The sequence below is a fragment of the Abramis brama genome, assembly GCF_963993115.1.
Source record: "Abramis brama genome assembly, chromosome: 18".
Lineage (NCBI taxonomy): Eukaryota > Metazoa > Chordata > Actinopteri > Cypriniformes > Leuciscidae > Abramis > Abramis brama.
In genome coordinates, this window is record NC_139980.1 from 19914287 (window position 1) to 19941118 (window position 26832).

The 26832-nt window shown below is 36.6% G+C and overlaps 2 protein-coding genes across 3 annotated transcripts; one reads left to right on the top strand and one right to left on the bottom strand.

Moving 5' to 3' along the window:
• Positions 1-795: 795 nt before the first annotated feature.
• galca (galactosylceramidase a) lies at positions 796-10998 on the bottom strand. The gene is made up of 17 exons (XM_084090481.1): positions 10583-10998; positions 10427-10495; positions 10261-10324; positions 8024-8137; positions 7778-7917; positions 7655-7693; positions 7430-7557; positions 7179-7334; positions 6973-7097; positions 5153-5280; positions 4954-5043; positions 4769-4858; positions 4539-4683; positions 4278-4458; positions 2925-3088; positions 1619-1695; positions 796-1538 (listed from the first exon to the last, which is right to left on the bottom strand). Exons 1-17 carry the CDS (start codon positions 10709-10711, stop codon positions 1395-1397), a joined length of 1983 nt encoding a protein of 660 aa, XP_083946607.1. The 5' UTR covers positions 10712-10998; the 3' UTR covers positions 796-1394.
• Positions 10999-11094: 96 nt separating this feature from the next.
• lgals8a (galectin 8a) lies at positions 11095-23409 on the top strand. Of its 2 annotated transcripts, XM_084090483.1 has the most exons (9): positions 11095-11245; positions 11422-11510; positions 13353-13563; positions 15670-15798; positions 16091-16141; positions 16852-16878; positions 21680-21768; positions 21900-22065; positions 22372-23409. In XM_084090483.1, the coding sequence occupies exons 1-9, from the start codon at positions 11207-11209 to the stop codon at positions 22519-22521; spliced, it is 951 nt and encodes a 316-aa protein (XP_083946609.1). In that variant the 5' UTR covers positions 11095-11206; the 3' UTR covers positions 22522-23409. The 2 variants fall into 2 exon arrangements, with proteins under 2 accessions (XP_083946609.1, XP_083946608.1); XM_084090482.1 differs by lacking the exon at positions 16852-16878 and having other exon boundaries at positions 11096-11245; positions 22372-22654.
• Positions 23410-26832: the final 3423 nt, after the last annotated feature.

The window sequence follows — 26832 nt, forward strand, 5'->3', positions numbered from 1 at the left end:
TGTTGTCTAATGCCAAAAACATTTAAAGTAAGTGTATACATGTAGTGTAAATGCTGTTATTTCACACAGAGGTGAAGTCAAGTCAGCATGTGCTTGTGACATGAAACAATGCTCACACGTTTATTCAGAATCTTCATCATTTAAGCATGATCTCATCATTCTTAGGTTGAAGTCAGCAATTGTCCGAAACAATTGTAGACGTTATCAAGTGCACTCATTCAATCTCATAATGCACTGCAATAACGAGTGTACAACCGAAGTACGCTCAACGGCTAGAGAATACCCATAATGCACTGTAAGTTGTACAAAATTAATTCCTGTGTCTGAACAGAAGATGGCGCCTGCAGCTGGATCAAATCATCCATCCTTTTTCCAAACCACTGCTCCAATGTGGGTACAGCGTAATATCCTACAGGTATTAATAAATGCTTTTTAATTGATTATTAAATTGTTTAATAAGGTTTATACATGCTAGTTTCCATGACAGAGTTCAAGATAAATCGTTTCATTGCTGGAGCTGCCAGTTTGTCCAAATGATTATTAGACAGCAAGCACAAACCATGCAAAAACAGCAGCCCTTCCGGTGCACTCAGTGTACAAATTCACTCACTCGTTTTCATTCACTCCTTCAAGTGGACTATATTAGTTGAGTAATGTAGGGACAAGTGAATGAGGGTATATAGGGGGCGATTTCGAACACAGCCTACGTGTAGACTGCTCTTGTACAAGTCAGGTCTCTTTTATCTTTTCATGTTGTACATCCTTTCTAAGCAGTACTGAAGGAGTCATTCAAACTATTTTTTTTCACCATTTTTATTCTGTATAAGATACAAGTACAATTTAAAACCGTGTAAAACAAATAAGTCCAGACTTTAAACTGGTAGTGCAAGTCATTCACTGTCTACTTCAACTTCATTGGCACAGAATGTCCCTTTTTAAAGATTAATATTTCATACTCGCATACCTCATTTATAAATCCCCAATCATAAACCCATCATTCCAGTAAAAAAAAGGCAAATCACCAAATAAAATAAAATAAGACATTCATCACAGTGTTATTTTTGCACTAAAATAAAAAAGATATTAAGAAACCTGAACATGGTGAAAGGAGTCAATGCACCAAAATGCTGTGTTCATGCCATGAACTTACCGTAATTACGAGACGACAACTTGTGACGGAGCTGTTCACATCTTCAGAATTCTGTGTTTATATGCCAACATTATCAACGGCAAAATGAATCTGCAGCAGTTAGATTGCAGAGGTCATGTGGTACAAGTCAGAGCTCTTGTTGTAATTGAGAGTTCTACGATGACGTAATTACGGTAAATCCGACATGGCGTGAACTTGTAATAATCAAGTAAACATGAATGTGAGGTCTCAAAGTAAGCGGAAATCAATATGCATTTACTTGAAAATTATCAAACTGTGCATATTCAAAAGAGAAAGTTCCTAGTGCAGCCCATCCATTCTTGGGTTCGAGAACAACAGCGTTCTCCCACAGCGGATAGCCATTCAGCATCCCAGAGGCAAAATATCCCTGCGGACCAAAAGATGCACAGTTTAGAACAAAGACATAATGAATAGTTAAAAGGTTGCACATAAGTGTGTAGATGTTACCTTGACACTAAGGGTTAAGGTATACCATACACCTTCCCTTGTTCCTGACAGCCCTTCAGCAAGAACTCTCTTTCCACCTTTAGTGTGAAAAACAAAGATCAGTCACAGTACAACAAAAATGGTTAATTCATGTATGAACCAAACTAAGTTAAAACAAAATTAAGATTGTAATCAGGGTAAAAAAAAAAATCATATAGCTTAGTAAGCAGGGCTTCATATCAACACCCGCTAACCGCAGTTGGATTTCAGTGGTGGCGTGTAACGCAGTCACTCCTACTAGCCACTTTGACGGGTTGAATTTTATTTATAATACATACATTTTTCAGTTGTGGTCTTTTAAAAAGGTATCTGATGTAATAAACTTAAAAGGGTGGTTGATTATGATTTCACTTTTTTAACTTTAGTTAGTGTGTAACGTTGCTGTAACTAGCAAAAACAACATCTGCAAAGTTACAACGCTCAAAGTTCAAAGCAAAGGGATATATTTGCTTTTAAAGAAATTGCTTTTTAAGGACTACAACAAACGGCTGGTAGGGACTACACGACATTCCTCCCGGGTTAGTGACGTCACAAACCCTAAAATGTAGATAAACCCCACCCCCGGGAATGCGATTTATAGATTATCATGACAGAATATGCTAATCAATGACTAGAAGATAACTATACATAAGCTACATAAATTCATCAACTAACCATTCAGAAATGTTGTCTACATGTTGTCACTTCTTCTTGAGTCTCTTCATCTTTGTCGGTATGAACATAAAAGGCTAAAAGTTTTTGAAATTTTCAGGACAGACTGTTGTAGCTCCGCCCCCTGTGCCAGAAACAGCAGCTCATTTGCATTTAAAGGGACAGACACAAAAACGGTGCGTTTTTGCTTACCCTCAAAAAGTGACAATTTTAACATGCTATATAAAAATATCTGTGGGTTTTTTTTTAGCTAAAACTTCACATACACACTCTGGGGAGATCAAAGACTTATTTTACATCTTGTAAAAAGGGCTTTATACCACCACTAAGTGCAATGTAGTCTTGTCAAAAATATCGATTTTTCAATACATAACGATACGGAAATATCTGAAACGGTTCCAATACTCATTTTCCGCAGAAAACACGATGCAAGCTGCACTTTCTCGCTCTCTCACCTCTCCGACAGCAAGCTGACTTTTTAAAATTTACCTGTAATTTTATGGTGTAGCTTAAAAATTGGTTGGTGAGAGAAAACTTAATTTCAAACCCTGTTTATAATGATATAACCAAAAATGAACATGCTGTACTCAAAGAAAGGGAAATACAAAATTGTTACCTATGTCATTTGTCACTTTATAGGTTCCATTCGCATAAAGCCAATAAAAGACACCCTTTGCTTCTCGGACGGATTCTCCAGCTTGATCAACCCTGGCCGCCAGGAACACACCTCCAGTGATGGGCGTCTCAATGAGGACATCACAGGACACATTCAGGTCTGACCTAGTTAGACATGAGTGAAGTTTGGTTATATTAATTATGAGGCAGAATTAATCAATGCCATTTACCATAGAACTGCAGTATTGAGTTAAACATCTCATAAAATATCTAGCAAAGTGTGTGTTCTAAATAGAAAATATAGAGCCTTGCACCCCCGAATCATTTGTAGATGTGGTGGATAAACGTCCAATATAAATTGGGACAGATTAACAGATTATAAATCCAACAGATTAGTCTAAACTTGCATCATCACAAAATTTCGGTCAATCAACCTTCCTCAGGCTTACAACACACAAAAATATCAGCAAATTTAAAAGCAAAATATTGTTCAAATTCACTTTTGCTAGTTTAACGACGGGAAAAATGAGTAATGGGTGTGTTTTGGGCGTAACGTGCAATATACCAATCAGAGTCTCATTTCCCATTCCCTTTAAAAAGCCAGTTGCGCTCGCGCCATGGCGGATTCGCTATTAACATGGTGGCATTTGCAAGTGGAAAGACTGCACGCTTTCTCTAGAGAGGGAACGGATCTGCTCATGCACGAGGTTAAAGCGGGTGATTAGACCATCTACGGGACAAGCCGGATTCCACCATATCTTTATGTACACAATAATAATCTTTTACATTGTAATCCTTTTATTTTTATTTGGCATGTTTGTGTGCTGCTGCGCGTCCCTGTGTGTGTAATAAGCAGAGTGTGTGTGTATAATAAGCAGAGTGTACGCGCGTTATGGACCCACCTATCTACGCACATTACTAACGCACTCTTTAAATAACAAAAACAAATATTGCGCCATTGACTTCGTTTCAGTTAGTCAATGGCGCAGTCTATTTCAGTTGCCTCAAAATCGCAACGCGTCAACAATGTGCCTGAACCTCGTTTTCAGACCAGCACACCCATGGGCTCACAAATAGGCACAAATGCATTTGCTATTTAAATAACATGGCGCAGGACGTGAAAATGATAACTGCGTCGGACTGAAACTAGCAAAAAACACTTGTGTCGGGCCTGGTGCTGCATTGCGCCGAGTGTATGATATAGTCCATTAAGGGTCATTAAATTTATTAGCATTGTAGACATCCAGATCCATATTTATGTGCTAGTATGTGCTAATAAAAATTGTATGATGTGTGTAATTATATATATATATATCTTCTCATCAAAATATCACTGTTCCGAGGACAAACATACCAGCTGTAGTCCCCTATGATGCTGATGGTCTGGTCGGCATCTCTAGCCCAGGTGACCGGCCGTTCAGTGATCACCTGTCGTAAGGTAAAGGCGTGCGAGCCATTAACTGAGCTGTTTCTGAAGTACTCAAACACTCCGGTTTGATCAGCAAAATACGGAGCCTCAGAGAATGGAGGGACATCTTGGAATGAAAAGAAATGCTGTTAGAAATGTCATTTGAGTCAATGCCAATAGTTTCCTTTTGACACAAATACTCCTTACCAATAGTGAAATCATCAGAGTAATTCTTCGGAAACGGGCGGGATTTGGGGGGCTCTGGGTTTGAACCTCTTTGTCCAGTGGTGACTGTTGTGATTGTGTAAACCTCATCGACATCCAGTTTTAAGGTGAAGGAACCATTATAGACCTGTGTGGAAACAGGAAGTTTCCTTTACTGCCAATCCTGCAATGTGTTAAGACATGAAACATGGACTGAACTGATTGAATTAAACCTTAACAGGACTCCTCCGCTCAAAGAGCGTGTCTTTTTTGGTCTCAAAATCCAATTTTGAGTACCACAGTTGAAGGTCAGTGAGATGTGCCTGAAAAAAAGATGAAAGCAGAAAACATAAAATTAAGCCTTAAGGTTAAGAAATAAATGGATTGAAATATCAAGAACGGACAGAACTGCACTTACAAAAGAACCTTTGAGCTGAAATATGACTTTCTGAGGGGAAACGTCAAAGTACGGTAGAGGAGGACGAATGCACTGAGAGTGATTGTGTGTCTAGAAAAAGAAAAGTGGAGGAGTGTACATATTGTGCATAGAGGTCAAAATAAATGATTCACTGAAACTTGTGTCCTTCACAAGACCTAAGAAAATATTAACCACCCACCATGGTTTCAATAATAATTGTTAGGTTCCCTTTACGGTCTGTTAAAGCCACATAACTTCCTCCACTGGTGAGATTCCCCACCGTCTGTAGATAAAACCAGCCTGGCTGTGTAAATTGAGTTGTGTGCGCTACAGGGAAAAATAAATAAAATAAATTCATACAGGAAAAAGAAACAAAATTCAACACTCATCGAGGAAATAACTGACATTCATCTGCTACAACAAGCCATTCTCAGTCCCACAGGCTTACTTGGTGCGTGAAAACCAATGATGTTTGTTCTAGAAGATCAAGCAAGCAGGGTTGGGATTCATTTACCATATATAATGCATTTGCCGTATATATAAGTGTATACCATATATGTATTTGCGTTGATCAATGTTTATATGCGATTAAAAGCCTAAACGAAATCTGTTCATAATATAAAGGAATTGTCTCTTTAGAAGACTTGGATTAAACAGCTTGATTCATAGTTTGTAGGGGTGTAACGATACCCTCATGTCATGATACTGAACTCACAAGATGATATAACTGCGATACTCCAAGACATATGATAAAAGGTTAACAAAATAGGCACTGTTGATGAAAATGCTAAATTTGGTATTACATTGTGGGTATAAATGAATAGGCTTGGATTTGGTGCTGGAAACCCAATGCACAAGACAATAGTGACACCAGACTAAAAATATTCATGATTCTGAAGCTGAAAATACAGAATTATTTTAGATGAATATGCTTGCACTCTGTCACTGATTAAATATATATTTAAAATAATGTAGGCCACTTTTTACTGGTAACATAAGACATTTGGCATTATCAGGACCCACAAATATTGCCCCATTGCATTATTATACATTATATTCAACATTATATATAGTAGTTTAATGTAGTACTGACACTAAAACTCTTACATTTACATTTAGTGATTTAGCAGACGCTTTTGTCCAAAGCATAAGCTCGATAAGCGAGATTTTAAAGGGAAAGGAAAGGGTTTTTTTTTTAAAATGTATGCGGTTAAGTGCTCACGGAAGAGATGGGTTTTCAGTTGTCTTTTGAATGTTGTCAGGGATTCTGCATTCCGGATGAGGGTGGGGAGAGCATTCCACCAGCATTCCACTCTTAAAACTTGATTTTTTTTTCTCACAGTAATTTTCATTTTGGGTGAACTATCCACAATACATATTATTATAAAATATAAATATAATTGCATTTTTGCATAGAGATATATTCTTACACCCCTAATAGTTTTAAATACTTTTACGTTGTCTTTATAAACTTTTTGATGCTTGTATCATTATCAGTAGTTACTCCCATATTTCGCGCAAAGCATCATGGGGCGTAGGAAAAAGGTGGATAACCCAATTTCTATGTGAATGGTTAGGTATATATATATATATATATATATATATATATATATATGATCATAACATGATCTGAAAACATATGGGCAATTTTGAAAGAAAAAAAAACAAGATGGGCAGCAAATTTAAATAACTGTTAAGCGCCTTTCACAAAATACACTGATAATGTGTATTCATGCGACATCAGGATGACGAACATAAACTTTGTGCAATGTGAACGTTGATCTGCATTAAAAAAACCCAGTCAAAGAGTCGCACGATACCCAAGTAATTGCGACGACACACCCCTTACAGAACTGGTCACACAGGGCATGTTCCGGGACTGATCCCAGAAATGTTACTTGTTCCACATCCCAGGATCGATCCCGGAATGTGTTTGCGTTCACACACAAGGCACTCTAGTAAATCTACGGCAATTGTTTTAGGGATCAATGCTCTGTGTGAAAGGAGTAAACATGTTACCAGTCATCCATATGGGAGAATCCACTACATAATGTCCACTCCAGGGCTCCTCCGCTGTCATCAGCCCATCTCCACCAAAGGACAGATTCTCGTAGTAACTTGCAATCAAATTCCAGGATATAGTCCTAAAACAAAGCAGACTTACTCTGAGCACATCATGTGTATCACAGTGCAGAGACAGCGAAAGTTTTCTGAAAACAGCTCACGAGGTCATTCTGCCGTTCACGTAGTTCTGGTTCAGAATGCGAGCCCAGCATCCGGCACCGATGTCGTCGTTAAAGGTGCTGTAGTCTTCAGATGACCAAAGCTTCCTCTCCGTCATCAGAGCTTCCTTCACCGTGTGGGTGCCTGGGTAGTGGACACTGTAAAAGACTGTAAACTATAACTACACTTAAGTTTACACTCAGCTAGTTGGTTGATAATGTGTTTATAAGGCCAAATGTTCCAAACTGCTCACCCTATCACCTCAACAGCATCATTCAGATATGAATCCTTCAACATGGCAGCTGCAATTGACCAGTCTCCATCTGCAGCAATGATGCCGATATTTGTATAACCAGCTCGGTCCAAAATATCTCTTAGCACCTATGGAAATTACAGACAGACAAATTTGGACTGACTAAAATCTTAATAATCGTATTGCCAAGGTAGTTAGGCTGGAACTAAGATTACTATTTTTTACCTTAATGTATGCTGGATCACATGTTTTTTCATTCCATATCTGAAAAATATATCAAAATTAGTTCAAATAAAGGTTCACTTTAAAATAGACATCAGTAACAGACTAATTATAAGCAATACATACACCAATATAATCAATGTCAAGGTTGTGATGCTGCTTTGCTCCCATGATCCATGTAATAACATAGTTGGCAGTAACATTTGGAAAGAAGTAAGGCCATTGGGTTCCATATCCAACCCATCCTGGAAATGCCCAGGGAAGACCTTCAAAATCAAACCATTGAATCAAGTCAAATATCTGTGGTATTCTCTACATTATTTCTGTCCTTATAATAGAAATGGCAAATTCAGTATGGAACAAATAGATTACCTATCAGCTTTATGTTTGGATTTCTCTTCTTAGCTTCTTTCATAAGCCACCACTCATATCCCCGATAAAAATTCCCTTCATCCTTACTGTGCATGTGAGAGGGTTCTGTGCCATCTGTCAATCAAACGGGAAGAAAAAAGTTAGTAATCCAAACTTGAAGTTTCTTAATAGTGTTTCTGGAAACCTAAATTGCTGAGACTGTTTGTTTTAGTCTAAAAATGTATTTCTAAGTGTGAAATATTTTTATAATTAAGTGTAAAAACATTTTTACATTATAATTGTTTTATAGTTTTAATAACTCCACACTATCCTTACATCACTATCATTGGGTCAATCAAAAGTTAAAATTGTCTTATTTAAAAAACAACAACATATAGTCAATGCAGAGTCTATTTGCTAAGTGCAAAAAGCTTTATTTTCACTGAGGGAAAACACTATTTTCGGTAACACTATTTGGTTACACTTTATTTTAAGGTGTCATTGTTACAGTGTAATTATATATTTAAGTACTGATTAATATTAAGTATCTACATGTACTTACTATAGGGTTAGGGTATGATAGGATTCGGTTGAGGTAGTTGCATGTAATAATGCATAATTTACTGTTATTACTACGGTAAGTACATGTAACATATGTAACAAGGACACTGTAAAATAAAGTATTACCCACTATTTTAAGGTGACGTAGTTGCATGTTACAACATGTACTTACTATAGTAATAACAGTAAATTATGCATAATTAATCCTAAACCAAACGTAACACTATAAGAAGTAAATGTAGTTAATTAATATTACTCAGTACTTATTTGAGTAAATACAATGTACCTACAGTACGTCACCTTCAAATAAAGTGTAACCGTATTTTCTTTCCACTAAGTGTAAATATTTCTAGTTAGATGCTAATTATACTTTTGCTATTTATACTATTTGTACCTCAGTGTACTGTAGTACATTATAAACCAGTATGTAATAATAACAACAACATATTCAGGATACTATGCCCATATTGATCAATAAAGATGTCCTTGAAGTCCCAGGAAGAGAGCCACGGTATCAACAGCATGGTAACAAAAAGTATTCTAAATATTCTAAAAGTAAATTACACTTTTAGAATGTTTTCTCTATTCTTTATTAAAAACAAAAACAAACACCGGTTTGACTTTAAGTTGTCCTTGTTGCAGTGTAATTATACATATAAGTACTGAGTAATATTAATTAACTACATGTACTTACTGTAGTTTGGTTTAGGGTTAGTTGCATGCAACTACGCATAATTTAAATGCAAGCACATGCAACATGTGCAACAAGGACACTGTTAAAAAAAAGTGTTACACTTTTTTTTTTTTTACAGTGTCCCTGTTACACATGTAATTGCATGCAACTAACCCTAAACCAAACTACAGTAAGTACATGTAGTTAATTAATATTACTCAGTACTTGTATGTACAATTACACTGTAACAAGGACACCTTAAAATAAAGTCAAACCAGTGTTTGTTTGTTTTTGTTTAGGGAGAAGATTATGATCGGAAAAAGGTGGATTCAAACTCAGGTCGGCTGGTCCATTGAACTCCACTGTCCATCCTATCCAGCCCACTGCTCCTTCACCGGATGAACTTCTTTTGTCATTTTGTTTGGCTCAACTAGACAATAGTGGAGTTCATGCAAAAAGCCTTTGCTAACAAGGCGGGCTATATGCACTTAGAGTAAAAAGATGCTTTGTTTCTTAAACAGTATACACATCTTAATTGTTATTTTTTTAATAAAAGTTTATACATTGTACAATATTTACATTTACATATCTAATTCATTTTATGTTTTGTTTTGTTTTTGGTGGGGGGGGGGGGGTGCTCATCTCATGACATTTTACAACCTGAATGAACCTTGATTTGTCATGAAAAGGTAAAATGTAAGAGAATTTCAGGAATGAACACTTCATCATCATGTCATTTCCTGTTTTATGTTTTTTTTTGTCATGTTGGTACCACATGACTCGCATCATATGACTCGCATCATATGATTCATGTACAATTATATATCATATATCACATCATATATCACATGTGATATCATATATCACATCGTACATCATATATCATTCATGTACAATTTTTTTTTTTCACATTAACAGCGAAGTTTGCTATGAAACAATACAATATTATGCCAAACTACTAATTATGGGTTTCTTGTCAGGAATATCTATATATATCAGACAGACAACAGATTCACTTTATTACCTGTAGTTTGACCGTCGCCTCCTATTTCTACCTTTAAGATGTGCAGTGAAGCTCCAAAGTTGGGCTGAATAAAACCAAACCCAAAACATAATAACAACACATTCGGTTATTCAAAAAAATATCCTTCTTTAAATGTCACACATCTGTGCCTCACGTGACCCAATACCTTGAATAAGAAATCCAATATCTGACTCCGATACGGTTCTTCATAGTTGACAAGAAGTCTCGAAGTGGCCTGAGAACAAAAGCGACAGTTTGTAAATAGCAACCACCGACACAATTATCCAGACTCACTTTAAAAAGTGAACAAAACTTCACTTACTCCTCCACCACTTAATCCACCTATTCCATCAAACTCTCTCCCTAATCCAGTCCGATCATCTATAACATAAAACTGAGCAGAGCACCCCAAAATACAGGAGATAATGAGCAGCAGAGTGTATGTTTGCATGTTTTGATGAATGATTATTAACTGCTGCTGAAGCCTGACAGCATGATATTTATGTGCAGCTACTTCCGTGTCATGTGCTCCGATCGAACTGCAAGTGAAACTCCTCTTATGTCATTGTTCTTTATAGAGACATGCAGGAGGTAAACGTGAGCTCATTGATTCAAGAACACTGCATGCACATATCTGAAATTATGTCATTTGTATTAAGTATTTATATTTCAGTATTAGAAAACGGAACGCGTCGCGCTCATATCGCGCTTTAATTGGTCACTGAACGCGTTGGGCTCATATCGTGTTTTGATTGGTTACTGAACGCGTCGCGCTCTTATCGCGCTTTGATTGGTCACTGAACGCGTCGCGCTCACCTCGCGCTTTGATTGGTCACTGAACACATGCGGAAGTGAAAGTGCAGAAAGCGTTTATATTTTCTTCCTCAGCTGGTAATTAACTCGTAAAAACAGCATATAAAGAGACTTTCTGAACAGCATCGTCAATATGTCTGTCGCAAATGCGAAACAAACAATAATGAATCCAGTAAGATTTACTCTACTTATACTTTTTCCTTATATGGGTCTCTATGCAACGTTAGACGGATAAATTTAGACTTCAACTGTTTATCTGTCAATGAAAGCTTTAATTGTTGTATCTTGTTGACTTATAAGGTAGGACAAACTGAGTCATTGTGTCTCATTAGGATTTTCTGCCTGTAGACGATTCCTTATGCGGGGACCATCCTGGGCGGACTTCATCCCGGAGAGATGGTGCTCATCCAGGGCAGTGTCCCCAGTGACTCCGACAGGTGAGAACCCAAACAACCTCGATATCATTTCACCCAAAGATGAAAATTATCCCATAATTTACTCACCCTCAAGCCATTCTAGATGTATATGGCTGATCTTCTTTCAGTTAAACACAGGTTTATATAAAAAATATCCTGGCTCTTTTAAGCTTTATAATGGGAGTGAATAAAGCCTGATATTTTGAAGCCCAAAAAAACGCATACATGATCCTTCATAAAAGTAATCCATACGACTTCAGTGGGTTAATAAAGGCCTTCAGAAGCGCAGTTTAGGGTCAGAGGTCACTCTTCCGCCAGAACTAGACTTGTGTACGGCCGTTAAGCCAGTGATTATAGTTTAAAAAGTTTTAAATATGGATATTTTTCTTACAAAAACGCATTGCTTCGCTTCTGAAGGCCTTTGTTAACCCCCTGGAGCCGTATGGATTACTTTTATGATGGATGGATGCACTTTTTTGAGCTTCAAAATCTCAGGCTCTACTCACTCCCATTATAAAGCTTGGATATTTTTTTAATATAACTCAGACTGTGTTTGGCTGAAAGAAGAAACTCATATAAACCTAGGATGGCTTGAGGGTGAGTAAATTACGGGTAAGTGAGTAAATTTTTTTACATAAATTTTTTTTTTTGGGTGAACTAACCCTGTACATGTCACTGCAGTCCCCAGACTGAAAGTACTTGAGGTAGTCCTGTAACAGTTGCTGTGGAAGGGGTCTTTCTAGTTATAAGCCATCTTCCTCTATATATTTAATATGCTGACTTTACTCACGCAGGGAAATATTATATCAATAGAAATACTAGATGATAGAAACACCAAACCTTTTTTCTTGGCCATTTCTGGCCCTTAAAACATATTTCACACACTTTTACTGTCAACTAACTCTCACAGTGGAAATCACTAGATTTATTTCATTTTTAAACGCATCTCTTTTTTTCTGAAATGAAATGTAATTTACAATCTTCCATCTCAAATAATTTTTTGTGTTTTGAGAACATTCTGTGATGTAAATGACATTTTGGTCATACTTTAGATTAGGGTCCAATTCTCAATATATGAACTATTAACTACAACTTTTGCCTCAATAAACTCCTAATTACTGCTTAATAATAGCTGTTAAGTTTATGTATTGGGAAGGATTAAGGGATGTATAATATGGTCATGCAGAATAAGACATTTATATGTGCTTTATAAGTACTAATAAACAGACAATATCATAGTAACTAGTTAATAGTGAGAATTGGACCCTAAACTAAAGTGTTACTGAACCTTCAGAAATTAGCCAACTCTTTTGCCTAATTTCATGGCTAGCATTTTATGTATCTTATATACACAATTAATTGATATTTTCACATAATGTAATCTTAATTTTCCTCACGCATCACATGACTTACATCTCATCTCCATCATGCTTATCATTTACACCATTGTCTCTTTGGTAACCAAGTACAGTAATGTTTGAAAAAACTTTATTAGTGGTAAAATTGTTGGTCAAAATAAAAATTATGGTACAGCTGAGGAACAGTTTGTGGAAATAAAAATTGTGGAAAGATTTATATAATTTTCACACAAATTGAAGTAGTTTATTTTATTCTTTGCTTAGATCATCAGTCATCACCATATGTTAAGAATGAAAGTCTGCGTGCTGAACAGGCGTAAAAAACAATACTATCTATTGATAAAATCTATTCATAAAAATAAATGATGATGGTATGGTCAAAGTTTCCAAGATGGTTAACAACCATATAACAAAAAGAATACAGTTGAAATCTGTTGAAACACCCTGGTATATGTTCATATCCACATCCAGTCCAAACAGTGAGAATCTGTAAACTGTCTTGCAGGTTTCAGGTGGATCTGACCTGCGGGAGCAGCGTGAAGCCTCGGGCAGATGTGGCTTTTCATTTCAATCCCCGCTTCAAGCGCTCTCCCTACATCGTCTGTAACACGCTGGAGATGGAGAGCTGGGGAAAAGAGGAGATCCACTACCTGATGCCCTTCAGGCACGGCACTGCCTTTGAGATCATCATACTCGTACAGAAAGATTTGTTCAAGGTTATAAACTTGCGTTTTATTACTTTGCCTCCTCTGTTCAATGGCATCTATCTCTGGTGCCATATGATGTCAGCTTTAATCTCTTTCTCTTGTTTGAAATGATACATTAGCAACTTTATATTAGCTGTATGTGTAAAGTTAAAGGTGAAGTGGGTCATTTTTGGATGTTAAAGGTGCAGTAAGCAATTTTTATTATTATTATTATTTATTATTATTTTTTTGGTGTTGAAAGTGGATCAGACTGAGCGCCACTACACATTTGTAGCCAATCAGCAGTAGGGGGTGTGTCCACTCATGACAGGGGAGGAGAGAGAGTGAGCAAAAGGGAGATTTGAAGAAAGAATGTAGAAAGAGAGATGGCTGAGAGACATTACAAAAGAGAAAGGTCAGAGGATTATCTTTGGAAAAAGAAGGGTTATGATCAGGCAAGAACTTTAGGACCAGTGTTAATATTAGAAAAGCTTTCCAGCGCTGGAGAGACTGAAGCGGGAAGGCCTGAAAACGGATGCCGGGGTTGAGTTGTTTCTCCTCCACACGGGAGTAACATTGGCTTTGCAGTGTTTCACAGAACCAAGATATACTGTTGTTGTAATATTAGCTGTAGTAACAGGACAGTTTGCTGCTGCTGGAGACTAACAGCCAACTCTTGCTTTTATATACTCTTGTGGACTGTGTGTTAATTTTTTGTTCTTGCTTGTTGTTCGTTTGTCATCTTCGCTTTAGCTATGATAAAGAGATATCTACTCTTGCATTGCATGTTCGTTCATTTTGGGGGCGGAGCAATGAAGGGTTTGTTCATTTGGGTTGATTTCAGATATCAAGAAATCGCTTCCTGCACTTTTAAAATACTTTCTCCTTAATATGCAGCAGGTAAGCTGTCCCCCAAAGTGTAAACACGGTGGCTTTGTGGATCAAAACATTAGACGTGTTTGAGATGCCAAACACCTTGAATGTAGACGAGAGTAGGCGGCTGCAGTCAGGGGAGGAATAAAAAATTCACATAGTGGTATAGAGGTCTATGCAACTTAGCAAAAGCAGATACTGCTTGTTCTTTGTTACAGATGAAATTAATGTATTTAAAAAACTGCTGCTTTTGTACCTAATTCAGTGTTTCTAATATTTCAGTTCAAGGAGGTCAATGGAGTTTAAAGGAATCGTTCACTTCAAAATGAAAATTCTGTCATCATGACATTTACTCACCCTCAAGTTGTTTCAAACCTGTATGAATTTCTTTCTTGTGCTGAACACAAAAGAAGATATTTTAAAGAATGTCGGTAACCAGACAGTTGATGGACACCATTGATTTCCGTAGTAGGAAAATAAATACTATGGAAGTTAATGGGGTCCATCAACTGTTTGTTTACCGACATCTTCAAGATGATGACAGATTTTTCATTTTTAAGTTAACTATTTTTTAAGTGAACTATTCCTTTAACTCTCAAAAAAATGTCGCATAAAGACACGATTTCAGAAATATGATTAAAATCTCATCATTGTAAAGGGATGTGGTGATTAAAGGAGATGGGGCAATTAAACTTCAATGTATTTACATTCACTCGCAAAAAACTGTTTCGTTTCAGGGTTAGGCATAATTGGTGATGGAAATAATATGAGATGGAAGGAAAAACTATATTTCATATATTTTGCGAGCAAATTAAAAGTTTCGAGAGAAGTTTCGAGTTTTGAGAGAACGCAAAAGGTTTGCTAACTTTCTCGAGGGAATGCAGAATTGTCACAAGCAAACACTAAAGCATTGAAATAACATTTTTACTCCCATCTCATATTGTGTCCATCACTGTCCTTTTAGGAGCTATATATAATTCTATAGATGTTGTACTTTATTCTCACACATTAAATATGAAAGTAGAGTTAATGGAGTATAATTTTAGATAAGATAAGTATTTCTAAGCCAATGAGAGCTGTGACATCAGCAAGTCATTTCCCATCGTGTTTTTAATTCACATGCTTTCAGTTGATGGCACTCTCAAACATGAGCTTGTTTGTTCTTCAAAAGAAGTGGAAGTGCACAGGAAAAAATGTGTTGTGATTTCACAAATGACTTGTTTGTTTTTAAAATAAGCATATAGTTTGATTAATCTCCTCCAGGTGGCGGTAAATGGCTCTCATCTGCTGGAGTACAGGCACAGGTTAGAGCTCAAGAAGGTGGACACGCTGGCCGTATCAGGGAAGGTTCAGATTCAGGCCATTGGGTTCATTCCCAGTTCAGCGAGTAAGGTGACGTGCTTTTTCTTTTTATTAGGATTTCCAACCATTTAAAGAACATTTTTGCATTTGCATTAAAGTAGCCTGAAAACTGACAGATAGTTGGATTGACAGATACTGTATATGCACAAATACTGTCATTATAGTATAGTTATATGTAGAGAATAGTATTAGATCAATTGTAGACTGTAGGTCAGGGGCACATGATGCACACACTGTTTATTTGATCAGCACATTTACTGTTTATGATGTGGTTGGTAGTGCATTTTTGGATGGAAACATGATGATGTCATATTTTTTTCAGAACCCCATCACACCTACAAACGTCGCTGTGAGCAAAAGATCACTGCCTTATGTAAGTGACTACGCTGATGTTGTTTTTAGTCATTGTGTTTTTTAATTTCTATATATATGCACACTGCTGTTCAGAAGTTTGGGATTAGTAATGTTTTTGAAAAAAGTCACTTCATGATCACCAAGACTGCATTTATTAGGTCAAAAAGACAGTAAAAACACTAATATTGTGAAATATTATTACAATTTAAAACAACTGTTTTCTCTTTTAATATATTTTATAATGTAATTTATTCCTGTGAATGCTAAGTTGAGTTTTCAGCATCATTGCTCCAGTCTTAAGTGTCACATGATCCTTCAAAATCTTTCTGATATGATGATTTGATGCTCAAGAAACATTTATTATTAATATCAGTGTTGAAAACAGTTGTGCTGCTTAGTATTTTTGTGGAAATACAGTTTTTTTTCTGGATTCCTTGATTAATAAACAATTCAAAAGAACAGCATTTATTTGTTCTAAAATTAAAAAAATTTGATTAATGTGTCCTTGCTGAATAAATGTATTCATTTCTTTCAAAAAAAAAAAATACATATTAATGACCTCAAACTTTTGTACGGTAGTGTGTGTGCACATGTGTGTTAGTGAAGTGATGTGTATCTTTGTTTTGCAAAAAGATCATTTAAATAATTGAAAATGAAAATAATTTTTCAAATAGATAGTTTAGGTGAAGCTGTTTATTTATAACGTTCCCCTCCTCTTTCATCCAATAGTCAGTCATGTCGGAGTCAGGTGACATGGTGAGTACATGTCAGGCTGAATAATTTCCTAAAGGGATAACAAGAAATTGTTTTCACATGCAGTTTTTATGTGGTAGCATTACTTTTGACTACAGATCAAACTGCATAACTTGATTTCAGAATGATTGAAATCAAATTGAGGTGGTGCCTCACAGTCTGGACAGAAACCAGGTCACTTTGACCCCTAAATCAGGCCTTTACAGCAAGCACCTTACTGATCAGGGACTTCTAGGAAGACTACAACCTCAAGAAATGGTGTATTGTGTCTTATTGTTAATGGACAAGCATCACTATATATTTATATATATATATATATATATATATATATATATATATATATATATATAACTATTGCTCATTCATGAATTTTCATTTTTGGGTGAGCTAGAAGTGTGCCATTATTTTTCTAAGTAATCAGACTTACTATTTTCTCCTAGCAAATGATGACATGAGCAAAAATAATCCCTTAGACTAATACCATGACCTAACCAGATGTGATTTGATCATTTCTTCCGTGCAAATCTGAGATTTGTTCTAACCAACCATGATGAAGGAGATGACATTTTGTCAATGGCTTGGTTTCTGTTCCTACAGCGTGGCTTAGGGATCAACCGCCAGAAAACTCTAACAACTGCCTAACAATGCCCTGGGAACCACCTATAACACCCTAACAGATGCCTTAGCAACCATACAGTATTGCAATGCACTTGGAACCTCTTAAGGTAGAGATCTTCAGCCCTGCTTTGGAGACCCACTGTCAAGTCAAGTCAAGTCACCTTTATTTATATAGTGCTTTTTACAATACAGATTGTTTCAAATCAGCTTCACAGTAATAACGTGAAAATAATACAACAAAGTTTGTTTCTAGAAGAAAATTACATCATCGTCCACCTTAAGTAAGGCAGATCAATAATTGTTGAATATTAAATGTCCCCAACTAAGCAAGCCAAAACTGCCCTGTGAAGTTTATATCCAACCTGCTTCTGCACACCTGCATGTGATTTGCAAGCATTCCAGGTGGCGCTGTAAGGCTTTAAGCCTTCAAGGTAATACTGCGGACACCAGGAAAGGAGGCCAGAGGATTTTATTTCGTTAATGGATGTCAATGGAGGACAGGCTTCACTATGCTGAATAAACCACTTTTGTGGGAAAACAGTTTATCATTTAATGAATTGACAGCCTATCGGCTAATCTTCAACATGTTCTCCATAAAATATTCATTTAGGATTTATCTCGTTTTTTGAGTTTACACCAAAAAAAATGCTGTTTTATAAGAAAGTCACAAGCTGCGTTTCCATTACCCTACAAATTGCGCAAATTGAAATTGCGAATTGAAGATACGCCCAATGGAAACAAAAAGTTTTTACGCTCGCATGAGGTGGTTTTTCAGGCAATTCGAAAAAGAAATATTTCGCAAAACTGCAATGGAAACAGTTTTTGCGCATTTACAGGTCAGCTGACGTAGATGACGCGGTATGTTTGGACAGAATATGAGACAGAGTTCTTTATTAAATTCATAAAAGACAGAAGAATTACAGGAATACTGGATTCTAAACCTCAAAGAAATGCCACAATAAAGACCTCGAAGCAGAAATGAGTGAGAAACACCCAGAAACACCTCAAATGTGCTGCTCTCAATTATAGGCTAAGGGTCTTTCCTTGCCATTAAAGGATAATTCCGGTATTTAGCACTTTTGAGTCTCTTTTCTGGTTTGTTTTGGATGAACTAGAGTGGTGGACACAGAAATTTTGACGATGGGTCCTGTCTCGACTTTTTGACTCGTTTAGAATCGCCTTTGACTGCTTCAGAGTGGCTGGCTAGGGGAATGCACGAACATGTCCTTAAAACAACCCTTAACGTTCGTTTTCAAAACTGTGAAACTCACCGAGTGGTTAGTGGTGTTCATTGATGATTAAAAACAAATATATCTGCGCAATGTATGATTTCAATCTGTGTTATTTGCTATAGTGGAACTATTTTTTCAGATACCTCACAACCACGTATAAACTTCCGCTCGATATTTGAGTCTGAAGCGCAGTGATATCAACGAGCAATGAGTCCTCCAACAGAAATCAATGGGATTTTACAAAATGCCAAATAAAACACGACAGAAACTGTATTTCGCTACGCTACTTGTTTTGGAACATCAACGAACACCACTAACCACTCGGTGAGTTTCACAGTTTTGAAAACGAACGTTAAGGGTTGTTTTAAGGACATGTTCGTGCATGCCCGTAGCCAGCCACTCTGAAGCGGTCAAAGGCGATTCTAAACGAGTCAAAAAGTTTTAGTCGCATAACATCGGTTTATGGAAACGCCGTCATTTCGCAATAGTTTTTTGTCGGCATCTAGAAAAAATCGCAAGAGTTTTGTGCAAATCTGTAATGGAAACGCACCTACAGACAAGTTTGCGACAGGTCGGAATTTACGGCCATTTCTATGCTATCCCAAACAGTGACTGACTGTCGCTCAACTCTAAACGAATGCGATTGGTTTTTAAGGCACACACGTTATGCTTTCTCCAATGGTAGAGCCAGGGAACCTCATATCTCTCAATAATATGGCATGGCTGCGTCCAAAATCCCATACTCTCTTGAGTAGGTACTTATTTTGAATAAGTACTCTGTGACCACTAAAAAGTATGTTCTATATAGTATGAATGTAATCTGGACGTACTACATTCGCCATGTTGTCATTATCACGTGACCTACCAGCATCAGTTGCTTCTCTTCACTGCCGTTCATAAACCCTCTTCCGTGGCCTCATGGGATAGTAAAGTGTCCATCTTATACACACTTCAGGATCTCGCCTGAAGAAGTCAGTCATCTGGCTACTTTTATGAGAACTGTGAATTCAGACATACTACTTTTGTCATATACTGTTTTTCGCATACTAAATGGGAAGTATGTGATTTGTAGGGGTGTGACGAGATCTCGTGTTACGAGATCTCGCGAGATTAAAACGCGACGAGACTTCTCGTCGAGGTGAAACTTTGTCTCGTGAGTTGTTGTGATGTCAGCGTGATGGAGCATGAGGGTGAAATTAGTATTGAAGATGCCCCTGCCACTTTTAAATCATTTGTGTGCCGGGCCAATCACACACTCCGCGCACACACACACAATCACTGTCCCTCGCTCACTCACTCACTCGCGCGCACACACACACACGCTCACTCCCGCGCGCACACACGCACACTCACTGTTGCTCGCACTCTCACTCACTCGCGCACACTCAACCCATCGTGGAGGACCGTTAAAATTAAACATGCTAGTCTTTCTGTCGTGATGTCCTGAAGCATCGCAGACGCGTAGGTTGTCGCCCACTGTGACACACTATACGAAATGAAACGATCGAATCTTGCGTCCCGACGCCCGTTGTCCTTTACGAATCTCCACGAAACGGATCGTGCCAAAATCGCGCTAAAATAGTGTAATCTGAACCAGGCAGGTAATAAACATTTGACCTATCACGCAAAGAACCTATTAAAGCACTAAGACATGGGAACAGTATAGCTAACATTCACATATCACAAGTCATATCGACATCGCAATTTTAAACAATGTTATCGCACATCGCAGCTTTTCCTCATATCGTGCAGCCCTAGTTACTGCCCAAAGGTCTCAACTGCTGCCAGAAATCGTCGACATGCTTATATTCTTGAAAAAGAACATGACCATAATCTTAGGCTGTTGTGTAGTTAATTTATCTCTTTTTCATGCTTGAAGAAAAAATTTGTTTCTGTTTGAACTTGTAGTTTTGAGAGAGCAGTACTTTGAGTATGGATACACACTTACTGTTTGCATTTAAAGTGTTATTTCAGTTATTTATATTTATTTTATTTATACTGTTTTATTTTTTTTATGTTCGATTTGTGGAAAGGAGTTAGATTTCTCATATGAAATCGTACAGGGGAGAAGCCAGACGGTAGAGTTTATAGCAAAACATTTTGCAGTGTTTGCATGTCCTTTACTGCATAGAATTAATTATAATAGAAGTAAAATAACATTCATTACAAGTTGATTTCAAAATGCACCTAAATTGTTTTGCATTTTGTGATTTTCAGTTGAATAAAAGACTATTTTCCATTCATATATTTCATCATTGAGGATTTCTTAAAAATTGTGTAAAAATCTCGTCTTGTCTCGTTCTCGTGAACCCAATCTCGTGTCTCGTCTCGTCTCGTGTAGTAAGCGTCTCGTCACACCCCTAGTGATTTGGGATGCATCTCTGTCCTAAAGAACTTGATTTGCTGCTTCAGGTGTTTTTGGTTAGGGTTGGAGCCAAACTCTGCAGGGCAGCGGGTCTCCAGGAGCAGGGTTGAAGACTGCCTTAAGGGTTGAATACACTACACGAATTTGCAGAGATCTTTGCCCTGTTTGCATTCTGGACGAGTCAGAGCTAGTTGTAGTTAACAGATTTCACAAGAAATTGTGTAGCTTATGATATTTTCAACATATTTTATATTTTGAGCAGATTTTAGAACATGCATTGTTTTTGTTTGTCATGCACCTTCTAGCAACGAGGCAACGTTCTGCGTTAGTTTGCAGCTGTTGGAACAACTTGAAAAAGTCTAGTAGTGCGTGATCCTCAGTTGTTCAGTGCATGACAATTGGGATATGTTTTGATTTTAAAAGTCGTGTAGTGTATTCCAGCCTTTAGTGACTGGTAATAATAGCTGTGATTTATTATTGTGGTTGGTGGCCACAATAAAATCCAGTGTCACCGGTGGTTTTGGGTTGGGTAAATTACACTTTGTCTTTGTCCTGCTGAATCTGAAAGATGTGTCCCTTTTCTCTCCAGAGTCTTCCTTTTAGGAGCAAACTTGCGAAAGGATTGCGTCCAGGAGATTCCATTATGGTGAAGGGGCAGATCACTGATTCCCCACAGAGGTGCGAGAAGAAAACAACCAGCGGCAATACCACTGGAATATTATAGATATATTATATATAATTAATGCTTTTTGTCATTTTTAACCCATTTCTCATTAAATTATGTATTGATGTCTTCTATATCCCCATAGTTTCTCAGTAAACTTGCGCATCAGTAACTCAGAGGACATTGCTTTTCACTTAAACCCTCGTTTCAAGACTGGAATCTTTGTTCGAAACTCTTTCCTGTGGGGTTGCTGGGGGTCCGAGGAGCGCTGCCTCTCCAGCTTTCCCTTCTCACCTGGTCAATACTTTGAGGTATCAGACATTTCCTGTCATTAATGGTGTGTTCACAACTTCACACTTGTAGTCACGGTTCTCTTGGTTCTTTTGGTCCGGACCAAAAAAAGAAAATTATACATTTAGTCCTGGTTCACTTAGCATTCACAGTGTCTTTTTTAACAGCAAACCGTAAGATATCTTTGAAAATACAGGATGGAGGTCATGATTTAGTTAGATATTTCAGCAGTTCCTGCATGTGCATCTTATCCATTGTAGCTTTGTATTTTTGAATGGTATCTGCTCTTTGAACTCTGACTTCTACCTCATGCCCTTCCATGGCAGATGATCATCCTGTGTGAAGCTGAGGAGTTTAAAGTGGCAGTAAACGGGTTCCACCAGCTGAATTACAGGCACCGTGTGCAGGATCTGAATTGTGTGGATGTGCTAGAGATTGTGGGAGATCTAGAGCTCAAGGATGTCAAGATGTGGTGAGCAGCTCCAGCCTGAAGACCATTCCCATGTTTTCTCCAACCAAGTATATTTAATCAACCTGTGACTCTGCTAATCTCAACTATTTTAACTACCTTGTTCAAGTTGTAATATGAAAGTGGACTAGTATGCTAGACCTGGAGTTTGGTCTGTTTACATTTTTATGCCACTATCACTGTTTAATCTGTCTTGAAATTCTACTCCTCAACCACTTTATCTAACTATTAGCACATTTAAACTAGCATCAATATTCCGCGACATGGTTGTAATGGTCAAACAAGGTTGTAGACCACGAACATAACAGATGGATGGAAAAAACTCCCATCTGGCAGGATATTAATGGTTGAGTGACAGTAACTACTGTCTGTCTGGCTGTCTGTCTGTCCGGCCATTTGTTTCGGAATCATTCCAAACTAATTCCAGGCATTTGCAATTACAGATTTACAGGGTAGATAAACATACCTATCCTGATCCAACCATAAACCTTTTCAGTAATGAGTATAATAATTGAAGTTGAGTTTCTTAAAACATTTCATTTTCCTTTCTGCAGAAGGTGTAGTTTTACATCAGAGAAGCAGATAATTAGCTAATGAAGCCTGCACTAATGCATTGGCATGATAGCCTTAAAGGATTATCAAATCAATAATCATGTTCGCCATTAAGCTCCAGAAACTGAAGATCAGTAAATCTTTTTTTTATTGTTTATTTTTTATATAGTTTTTGCAGATCTATGCAATATTCCAATGGCCTACAATTGCTTTTTGCTACTAATAGTTTTAAGAATTGTCTGGTAATTTGTGATATATTATAAAATATATAAATATCATTTGTTTTTGTTTTTCCTTTGAGATCTGTTGATCAATGTATTAGAAATAAGCAATATTATAATATAATAAAAATATAATATATACCTTTTACAATGTCTAGTAGTTACAGTTGTGTTTTGTGATGTTTTTTTCAGTCCATTTGGATTTAGGAATCTCAGTAGAACGCATTAACCCTGTAAAGCCTGACATGAAATAAATCTCATGTTTTAAATATTTTTAAATATACTTCATGTGTAATTGAATACATTAAGTTATGTGAACTTGACAATTCCACATAACTTAATTTTTTTAATTACGCATGGTTTATTTACTTAAAAAAAGTTAGGAAACCCGTTGCCACCTTCATTTGTGCTTTGGGGTCTATATGACCCCAAGTGACTTTTCCTTCATTAAAAAATGGTTCCCTTCATCTCAGTGGAATAAAATTTGGTGACTTTTCCTACATTATCTATCTATACACACACAAAAAAACTGGGCTTGATTCGGTTGTTCTAAAGGCATGTAAAAAAAAAAAAAAAGTCACACTCATGACCTTTGGGGTCAATATGACCCCACATTGAAATGAATGGGAAAATCGAAAAAAAATTATTTTATTTTTTTCATTTGTCAAAAAAAAAATCTATAAATCCAGAATAAATCTGAAAATTTCAATACCACAATGAAGTCCTGGTACTCGAGCACACAAACACACACACAGGTGTGTCTCCAATAGAAAGCATTTTTATAGAAATTGACAAATAAAATCAATAATTCCAGCATAAATCTGAAAATTCTCACACATAAATGAAGGCCTGGTACTAGAGCACTAATGCAATGTGGAATGAACATTATCCCACACACACACAGACACAAATACACACACAGACAGAGAGAGGTGTGACTGTAATAGAGAGCATTTTTATAGAAATTGGGAAATAAAATCAATAATTTCTGCATAAATCTAAAAAATTTCACACATAAATGAAGGTATGGTATGAGACGACAAATGCAGCGTGGAAAGAACATGACTACACACAGATCACATACACAGAGAGACAAACACAAACAAACAGGTGTGACTGCAAAAGAGAGCATTTTTATTGAAATTGGTAAATAAAATCAATAATTCCAGCATGAATCTAAAAATGTGCACACAAAAATGAAGGCCTGGTACTAGAGAAAAAAACAATGTGGAATGAGCATGATTACACACACACACACACATGCACGCATGCACACAAACACACACAGACACACAGTGTGTTTACTCTTCACTCCTATTCCTATATCCGCCTAGAGCTGTTTTTTTTTTGTTTTTTTTACTTTTTAAAAATTAATTTCTTATTCTTAAGTTAATCATTTTATACATTTCGATTATTGAAATAATATACAATTGCAATCAAGTTGTTTCTTTTAGTGGCAACTTATGTGACATTATTGCAAATTTATATAGCATTATTGCAATAACAAGACACTTCAAAAGACCTCAAACAACAACAAAAAATTTCTAAACTTTGACAAAATACTGATTTAATGTATTTTAAAATGTTTAAATATATAATTCATTAAAAAAGCTGTTATAAGAGCAATAAGTCACATCCAGAATAATGAATGGATCTCTACGGGCCTCTGCTGGAAGTATATGGTAATTACACTTTGTGGCTAAAACTATATTATCTACAAAAAAACATCTAACCACCAGATGGCAGAATTCTGCATCTAACACCTAGATCAATATCCAGAAACAACTCATATTTAAATTTGATCATCATAAATGTGTTTTTTTCATAAAAATGTTATATTTCATACGTATGCTAGTGGTGTAGTTGAGGAATTTTGCAGTAAATAGGTAAAAAAGTACTTCATATCCCCCAAAACACAGCATAGAAATATAGATGAGAAGTAAACGAAAAAAATTATATATAATTTGTATTATTAAAATTAATTAAGTTAAGTCAACTGATCAATTTACATTTACGTTTTTCAATCGAGGCAATATCAGCGATGGTGCTGGAGAATCTCTTCAGGTTGGTCATGAAGCAGCATCTGTTATCACTGTCATCGTCACTGATATGTAAAGATAAATTAGTGACCTCCCCAACTGAGGTCATTCAGACTGGGAACGCCACCTTTAAAAAGGCCTGTTTTATGCGTTCTCTCCTCTTGTCTGGGTCACTTTTCATCCATAGCAACATACTTGACACATAATAGTTATGAAGTTGCTGTAATACACGTGTTCTTCTCTGCTTTGAGCACACACAAGTCATATGTAGAGCGGACTAATCCCTTTTGACCTTAAAGTCCCCCTGTAGTCAATAAATTAAACTGCGAGTTCCCTATCCCTTTAAAACTTCTTCTTTGATCACCAAAATAAAATAAAAATTGAAAAAAAATTATTCATGCCTTAAAATAGCTTGAATGTAACTCTACACCCTTGCCTCATTTAGTATGCGCGGTTCTATGAATATGCAAACTAGCCCCGCCTCCACTCACTCACACCAGCTCAGAGATCCACTCGTTGACGATCACTCGTTGATCTGATTGGTTACAAGGTAGTTTGTGACATCAGAAACACCAGCTTTGGTTCACTGCAGTTTTAAGGAGAAAATACTATTTGTACATGCTTTGTCTTAAAGCACATCAAACACACCACATAGACATATAAACAACATTAAAAGCTTGATTTTCACCACAGGGGGACTTTAAATTTAACTCTATACTGCCTCTTCTGCACACACATATAACTCAGCAACACTCTCCAGCAAAACACTTACAGTACTACTGGGTGAATACTTTAACACTTCATACAAATGTTATATTAATTGTATTATGAATAAAATACGTACCTATGTAACAGGTATATCATTGCCCATATAAGGCCTTTCCAGGAAATAAACAAAATAATAAACTATCAAAATATATTAACTAAATATGTCAAACAATGAAGCAGGGTAATTGTATTCTTACGCAAATTACACAACCTATATATATATATAAATAGTTTTTTTTTGTTGTTGTTGTTGAGTATAGGGCTGTCAAAATTGCTCAAAAATGACGTTCGAATATTCCCTCTAAAAAACACGAATATTCGAACTATTCGAACATCTGGTTGCGCATTTTGTCAATGACGCGCATTACCTCAATAACAGGACAAATTAATACAAAGAGACATAACTACTTGTATAGGTAGTTAATTTAAGTTTAAACATATTTGACAATGTATTACCAACACAAAACCAAGTAAATAAACTAATGGCCAAGACCGCAGACCTCACTCTCGCTCACTCGCAGGCACTCTCTCTCTCTCTCTCTCTCTCTCTCTCGCGCTCACGCTCTCTCTGCGCATAACGGTTTAAATTAACAACAACAAGCACATGTTGAGTGCTGATCAAGAGTTTTGTGCAAGCAATTTAACGTCGCGACTCTTGTCCCAAATATAGCAGGCTTCATTCAGTGATTGAAACAAATTTATTAACATTAATTTAAGTTTTACAGTATAGAACCGACA

What these genes read in the sequence shown, in the direction of transcription:
- galca (XM_084090481.1), bottom strand. Translation starts at nt 10,711, where the DNA reads ATGCAAACATACACTCTGCTGCTCATTATCTCCTGTATTTTGGGGTGC. An exon ending in GATGCTGTTGAGGTGATAGG is followed by an intron (nt 7,335 to 7,429) that starts GTGAGCAGTTTG and finishes AGTCTTTTACAG; the next exon opens with TGTCCACTACCCAGGCACCC. An exon ending in TAAAGTGACAAATGACATAG is followed by an intron (nt 1,696 to 2,924) that starts GTAACAATTTTG and finishes TTCACACTAAAG; the next exon opens with GTGGAAAGAGAGTTCTTGCT.
- lgals8a (XM_084090483.1), top strand. Translation starts at nt 11,207, where the DNA reads ATGTCTGTCGCAAATGCGAAACAAACAATAATGAATCCA. An exon ending in TACAGAAAGATTTGTTCAAG is followed by an intron (nt 13,564 to 15,669) that starts GTTATAAACTTG and finishes AATCTCCTCCAG; the next exon opens with GTGGCGGTAAATGGCTCTCA. An exon ending in ATCACTGATTCCCCACAGAG is followed by an intron (nt 21,769 to 21,899) that starts GTGCGAGAAGAA and finishes ATATCCCCATAG; the next exon opens with TTTCTCAGTAAACTTGCGCA.